Source organism: Calidris pugnax, unplaced genomic scaffold (assembly GCF_001431845.1).
Source record: "Calidris pugnax isolate Ruff unplaced genomic scaffold, ASM143184v1 scaffold67, whole genome shotgun sequence".
NCBI lineage: Eukaryota > Metazoa > Chordata > Aves > Charadriiformes > Scolopacidae > Calidris > Calidris pugnax.
Window position 1 is genome coordinate 32,363 of NW_015090779.1, and position 7,978 is coordinate 40,340.

The window sequence follows — 7,978 nt, forward strand, 5'->3', positions numbered from 1 at the left end:
CATGAACAGTCACTAAAATGTCCATTTAGGTATTTACATCCGACTTGCTACGTGAGTAAGGAAACTCTACTCCATCAGTCTTTATGTTCCTGGTTACAGAACCTACTCTTTGCTCTCAACAGAGCATATACAACTCTCAAATGTCAGATACACTGAAATTTCTTTGGACATCCAACCGATGGAGGCTTCACAGTCTGGTTTACAGGATGTCACCCATGCATGAATCTATTTATCCATCCCAATACAATAAATTATGAGCCTTTGGTTCAAAACCAAATGAAACAGTTGCAGATGTTTCAAACACAATTGTCTGAATATTCACTAAGTATGTGATTCAGCTCAGGAGATAGACCTAAATTAATGTTTCCTCTAAGAGAAAGATGTGTTGAACACTGTCTTTAGCAGCAGTTGCCTGGTCATTCAGCACACTGAAGCACTCTCAGTGCTCTTTCTTGTCTGGTGGGAATGTCATGGGAGAAAGAAAACTGGAAATACAGTTCTTGGTTTTGGGGGAAGCAAGGATATAAAAGATTCATCTTTGGGGGAAAAAAATTGCTTGTTACTTCTGCTGGTTGTGAAATGACTTGATTCTTTTTTAAATCAGTCTTCCTCAATTACCCAAGGTAAGACAAACTTGACCATGAAGGTAGGAGTGATTGAGACCCATCACTCCCACACAATTGTTCCCAGTGTGGTAATACAAGACACCAGCGAGGACCCTGGACCCGTGGATAAAGGGGAAAACAGGTATGTAATCTGCCATTTTGTGTCTGAGTTTTTGGTTTTTGATAATTTGCATAGGATTGACTAAGAACAGATACTTGCTATCATCTAATTTTCTTCACTCTCTTTTAATAAATTAAGTTTTTAAGATTATGATATCTTGCTTATTGTAAATATTTAGGAGATTAAAATCTGGGCTCTTGCAGTTTCCTTAGATTACCTAGCCCATGAATAAAATCGTAAGAAACAGTCTGTGACAATTTAGGTTAAACTTTTTTTTGTATTTCAGCAGATATCACATAACTGTGTTGTCTTGCTGTTCCCTAGGCAACGGTATCTACCTGGTGCGTTTGCACGCTTCAATTTTAACAACAATAGTAATAAAGACGAGTAAGTATCTATCTTTGTCATTTCATAAAACGAGAGTACTGCAATATTGATTGTTCAAACAGCAATGAAAAGAATGACAAATATCTAATAATTTCTTTATATACATTTACGTCATTCAAGTAATTCCAAAAGAGACTGGATGTACTTTTGAACTTCATGCACATCAATTATGATGATCATTCTCAATACCAAAGTCACTAGTATTATATCTATTAATTTAAAATAAAAGTAGTTCTATGTGAATACAATAAGCAAATCAGTTTTTTTAAGGCCAAAGGCCTAAGTATAATGTTATCCTTACTGAATTCAGAATACTCTAATAAATAAATGTGGAAGCAATGGCTATGTGTGTCCCATGAGCCTATCATATTTTTCCTTTCCTTAGGGAGGAGAAGAAAAAGAAAAAAGAAAAGAAGAGGTAAGATAAAGAGTAATAATACTATTTCTAAGACACTTAATTTCTTTCCAAATATGTTTTAACTTAGTCTGCAACAACTGAAAATGTAAATCTATTTCTTAGTAAGTCAGAAAAGAAAAAGGATGGAGAAACACAAAAGAACAAGGAAAAAAAGGAGAAAAACAAAAACAAAGATAAGTCCAAGAAGAAAGAAAATAAAGAAGAGTAAGTATTTTTCATTTAAGTCCTGCTATGTTAGTCTAATAAAATTGCTTTTGATGAAAACTCAAATCCATTAATGGACATCCTATAACCAAAATGCTTATATTTGTAGTGAATGAGTGTACAGACTGCCGTTCTCCCTAGGGTGGAGTTGTTCTAATTTAACTTCATAAGTGGACAAGAGAAATGTGCACACAGGAAAATGATATGAAAAAATTAATCAAGAAAAATCTCCTTTGGATTCTGATTATCCAATATTTCTGGGATAACACCCTGCAGCAAAAGATGTGCCAGTTACCTTGGTAAATTTATAATTTTCTGGCCAGGGAAAAGAAACTTACAATAGTGCGTTAGGCACTTGTGTTGTATGATTTCATGTTCTTTTGTTTCTTTAACTAAACTATGCCAATGTTTCATCTTTCTTGGAGCTAGACTTTTCCCAGTGAAAAAGGCATGATTTGCCTCACTTATTTAAACACTAGTAGTCACATAATCATGTTATTTTTTTGAAAGATGATCAAATCAATTATCAGACAAGACAGTTAATTGGGTAGGAAGCAAGTTAATTTAAAAAGGTTGAAATTATATGTGCCACTATAACTGAAGTGGGACTGCCAAGCTGATTTTTCTCAGCAAAATTTGAATTCTAAGGTTTGTGTCCCAAGTCACACCTAACAAGCAGCTTCATGTTCCCCGTGCATTCAAACAAAGAAGCTTAACTTTAATAAACACCATCTATTTTACAGTAATAGTTTCTGGAATGCTTCATTCCTCAAAAACCTGTTACATGTACTTTAAGACTTTCATTAAATCTCTGTTTTTTTTCCTGCCTATCTCTTAGGAAGAAGAAAGAGATTTTCATTATTGACCCAGCAGGAAATATGTATTACAACTGGTTGTTTTGCATCACGATGCCAGTCATGTACAACTGGACCATGATTATTGCTAGGTGATGTACTCCTTTAATGACTATATAAAATTTCTGGCAAATCTTAATATCCCTAAATAGATAAAACTTAATTTTTATTCATGCAAGTATTTAATATTCATTTCATGGTAATTTACTTTTGTCTTTTCCTATTCAGAGCCTGTTTTGATGAGCTTCAGCATGACTACTTAGTGATATGGTTTATTATTGATTACGTTTCTGATGCCATCTATATTGCTGACATGTTTGTACGGATAAGAACAGGTAAGTATACTCAATGGCTAATTATTGCTTTTCATATATTTGTGTCAGATGGTTTAAAATATTCAGAATACTGCTCTTATTACCTGAGTACCCTTGATGAGGTGCAATATTGACAAAGACATCGAGACAGATCTCTGAATGACTGTCGTCTGTGACCTGTAAAAATAGGAGAAACTTTGATGTATTATTCCAAGAATACATAAAGCCTGAAGTAAGCTAAGCATGAGGTAAGCGAGACACAAGCTGTTCTGCCCCCATCTGACTCAACAAAATAAAATAAACATGCAATGCTGCCAAGTGAGGCTTGGGGGTTCTGAAAAATTAGCACCTAAATCTGGATTTTGTATTTAAGGAGATTCAAGTATTTGCTTGATTTTCAAGACCATTGCACAAGAAAGATACTCAATTAACTGCAGCTGCATCTGTTTCTTTTAAAATCTTACCCTCCATCCAGAACTATTGAGTAGACACACTCAATATGGAACTGCAATTCCCATGCTCAAATTCTTTCCCTCACATTTACCACCCTTCCTACAGCCTGTGGAGTTTTGGTGACATTTTGTTTTTTTTTCAGATGTGGAAAAAGTGGAGGGAAAGAATCAGAGCTAGAAATGTTTAATTTTCAAAGCTGTATAGTTTAGCTCAAGCTGAACCATATAGCACTAGGTTGAATTTTTGGAAATGTGAAATTGCTTCTCGAAAAGTAAGAGAAGTTATGTACCATCTGGAACGTGCGCCCAAAATATTTTTCAAAGTAGATTTGGATTGACATTAAACACAACACAGTTGAAGATATAACATTTTTTTATTATTTACAATTTAATTATAGGCTACCTGGAGCAAGGTCTTCTGGTGAAAGAAGAAGAAAAGCTTCGAGAGAAATATAAATCGTCCTTTCAATTCAAATTAGATTTTCTGTCAATCATACCAACAGATCTCTTATACTTTAAGTTAGGACTGAATTACCCAGAATTAAGAATAAACAGACTACTCAGAGTAGCTCGGATGTTCGAATTCTTCCAGCGAACAGAAACAAGGACAAACTACCCAAACATCTTCAGGATCTCTAACCTTGTCATGTACATTGTGATTATTATTCACTGGAATGCCTGTGTGTACTACTCGATCTCGAAAGCCATTGGATTTGGGGCTGACACATGGGTCTACCCCAACACCTCTGATCCTGAATTTGCCCGTCTGATTAGAAAGTATGTCTACAGTCTCTACTGGTCAACGTTGACCCTGACTACTATCGGTGAGACACCCCCTCCTGTAAGAGATTCCGAGTATTTCTTCGTGGTGGTTGACTTCTTGGTTGGTGTATTGATTTTTGCTACCATCGTTGGTAACGTGGGCTCGATGATCTCCAACATGAACGCTGCCAGGGCCGAGTTTCAAGCAAGGATCGACGCCATCAAGCAGTATATGCACTTTCGGAATGTGAGTAAAGACATGGAGAAAAGAGTTATAAAGTGGTTCGACTACTTGTGGACAAACAAAAAGGCTGTGGATGAAAGGGAAGTCTTGAAGTATCTGCCAGATAAACTAAGAGCAGAGATTGCAATCAATGTTCACCTGGAAACACTAAAAAAGGTTCGTATCTTTGCAGACTGCGAAGCTGGTCTGTTGGTTGAACTGGTTCTGAAACTCCAGCCGCAAGTATACAGTCCTGGAGATTACATCTGCAGAAAGGGAGATATTGGACGAGAGATGTACATTATCAAAGAAGGGAAGCTGGCAGTGGTCGCTGATGATGGAATTACTCAATTTGTGGTCTTGAGTGATGGCAGCTACTTCGGAGAGATCAGCATTCTTAATATCAAAGGTAGCAAAGCTGGCAATCGAAGAACAGCCAATATTAAAAGTATCGGATACTCGGACTTGTTTTGTCTGTCTAAAGATGATCTCATGGAGGCTTTAACAGAGTATCCGGATGCAAAGGCTATGCTGGAAGAAAAAGGCAAGCAAATCCTAATGAAAGACGGGTTGCTGGACATTGAAGTTGCGAATTTAGGAAGTGATCCTAAAGATCTGGAAGAGAAGGTCACCTACATGGAAGCGTCGATGGACAGATTACAAACCAAGTTTGCCAGGTTGTTGGCTGAGTATGATGCTGCACAACAGAAACTGAAAAAAAGACTTACACAGATCGAGAAAATATTGAAGCCCGTTATAGAGCAAGAATTTGCAGACTTAGAAGAAGGAGACCCATCCACAGATAAACCCGGAGTGTCAAAAGCGGAATAAAAACACTAGAGGTTGCCAATAAGACTTAGGGTCAAATGCTGCATGGGGCTGACTACATCCATTTCTAATCTTTATAGGACCTGACTATTAATTACAAAAAATTATTTGTTGAGGTAATGTCACTAATTTCCTACAAGCAGCGTATATTTGGCAGGTTTTTGCAAAGAAAAAGAAGAATCAAGAATGAAGATGGAAGATAACACCTTGCTCTTGCACAAAGAGGTGGTATTGTCTGCTAATGCATTATGTACACTGCTCTGCTGCAAACGCATTCAATCTCTGTACAGTCATACACTGGCAAATATTGGAAGTTTCAAAACAATTTCTTTGTGTCAACTTAGAGCAAGAAGGAAGGGTTTGGTAACAATTATGTTATCTAAAGTCAATATAGGCATGAAGCACGGTATTAAATTTGTGTATAAACAAACACATTTTAATATCTGTTGATTAACATAAGATTAATTATTATTATAAAAAAATAGGTATATCTACAATGCAGATGTGAGTACAGAAGGCTGTAAGATTTGAGAAATATTATTACTTCATTGGTTCCACCTTGGCTGATTTCTTGAAATGTAAGTGGGTGGTTTCAAAAGGTCCTTTTCTCGGGATATTACATACAAAGGCTGGAATAGAGAGGGGAGAAAATGCAACTTTTTGCAAGCATCAGTATGAAAAACATGGATGGCTCAAAATGTAGCTGTTCTTTCCACAATAATAGCAAATACATAACATTGAAGCCTCTTCTGCTCCACTTAATCATATGGCTGCTGAACAAGGAATATCAAGCTTTTAAGATCTGTGCTTAAAATTTTCATGCTGGCAGAGTGCAAGGAGCAGACAAGACAGAAAGAGGCAAAACTCTTCCTACAGCATCTTCTTTAGCTGCTGTTGGGGAAAGAATACGACTAAATAGGCTATTTTTTTCAATGATAGGGTATTTCTTTCTTCTGTTCATAGCTACGACTAAGATAGTAAAATCTACTGTTTCTTACATCATATATATTTTCAGCTGCTTTAGGAAGCATTATCTCCTTGGATTTTTTCCCCAATTTATGTCTTTTTCCATGGGTAAAAATTGGTTTTATTAGTTGTGGTCTCAGCTGGGTGTTTTCGTATTTTCAATAGACTTTGATGATAGCTACTTAACTTTGAAAAAGTCTGATGAAAGGGAGTGAAGAAAGGGACTGCAAGGAGAGAATGTATAATTCTGTATTCAGGGCAATTTGATTATCCTGGGCAATTGGACTGCCACTCCTTAAAAATACATATGTAAATATAACTGTCACTTGATAATATCTCTATGCTTTCATTCTTCTCCTTAATAAGATGGAGATATTATAAATCAGATCTTTTGTAAAGTGCATTCATTTCTGGTTGCTTTATTTTTTTGTAATGTTGATAGGTTTCCAGAATGCCAGAGATCTATAAATAACTCCTGGTTTCACTGCAAGGATTAAATGTTATGAAGTAATTAATGCATAGGATATATACAGAACAACAAAGATAAATGTAAATATGAAACAGCTGTCCATTTTCTGTCCATCCTGTGCTTTGAATGATGAATGGCATAATGTGCTGGTGAGGGGAAAAGTGGACACCTTCGTTTCATTAAAGACTCTGTCAGTGCACACAAGAACAAGCGTTACTCTGGCACTTAACTGTATTGTGAATGTTGGACTTTGCAGTCAGCATTCTTCCAATTTAGGTCTTGAGTATAATTTGCATATAATCTGTATGGCAGCAGCATCCTGCAGCGCTGCCTCATATTTCACTAGGCACTTAGGAGCCATTTTTCTCCTTTGTTGAAGAGTTTTAAGACTTTGTATTAGAGAAACGTGTGATATGAGGTTTAATTAATAAAGGCAGAGATCTGTTGTTCATTTTTTTCTTTTATTGATCCCTCAGTCTACGGCAGAAGTTGCAGTCACTAGCTGCCTCTTTCTTGAGAAAATGACTTTGTTTAAAACACTTCAAAACAAAGCAGAAAACCAGAATGACCTCCAGCAGTTTGCTACTTTGACTCATTATTTGGTTCTTGTACAATTTAACTTTTATAATCGCGTATTTGCTGAAAAAAACCACCTAAATGCAGTTTCCTGTGGGCACAGCATGAACATTAAGTGCTATCAGAAAACGTCAATCAAATTTGAATTATTTAAAGTTGCATTTATCTATTCGAACGTTTTCACGAGGCACACAGGCTCCTCAATATGTACCTCTGCGCAGTACAACCTGGATGTTACTTCAGGAAAGTTTCTAAACGCGCTTTTAAAATCGCCCCTCCTCTGAGGCAGAGAAGCTGTGAGGAAAAACGCGCCCAACAGCCGCAGGGCGCAGAGGCGGCTGCCAGAAATACAGCTGCAGCCATCGCTTCTGCAGCCAGAGCGGCAGGCGAAAAGAAATTAAAGCATTAAGTAATAAAACGACGCCGAGCTGGGTATTATCAAACATGCTTCTGACCATGAAGGGCCAGTCCACCCCACCCCGCGCCCCCGGGTCTTCTCCACAGAGGGAGGGCGCGGCGTTCGGGCCACTTCCGGTCTGCCCGCGCGGGGAGCGCTGGGAGTTGTAGTCGCACCGCCGCGGGAGCTCCCCGGCGTCCCTGCCACCTCCGGACGGAGGGGCCGGGCCTGGCCGGGCTGGGCGGGAGAGAGACAGAGAGAGAGAGCTCACTCGTTTCGGGGCCGCTTCAGCCGGGGGTGTGAGGGAGGGGTGGCCGGCCGGCCTCCCTCCCTCCGCCGTCTTTCGCTCACTGGCGGGGGGGAAATGGAGGCGCCCTGGCGCCAGGGCCGGGGCCGGGGCCG

At 38.4% G+C, this 7,978-nt stretch overlaps 1 protein-coding gene across 1 annotated transcript; it reads left to right on the top strand.

Annotated features, from left to right (window-relative positions):
* The first annotated feature begins 640 nt into the window (after positions 1-640).
* Positions 641-5,171, top strand: CNGA1 (cyclic nucleotide gated channel alpha 1). Its single transcript, XM_014954274.1, is given in 7 exon segments — positions 641-747; positions 1,051-1,113; positions 1,499-1,543; positions 1,634-1,735; positions 2,574-2,681; positions 2,818-2,924; positions 3,754-5,171. Coding segments are annotated over 7 exon segments (1,950 nt in total).
* Positions 5,172-7,978: the final 2,807 nt, after the last annotated feature.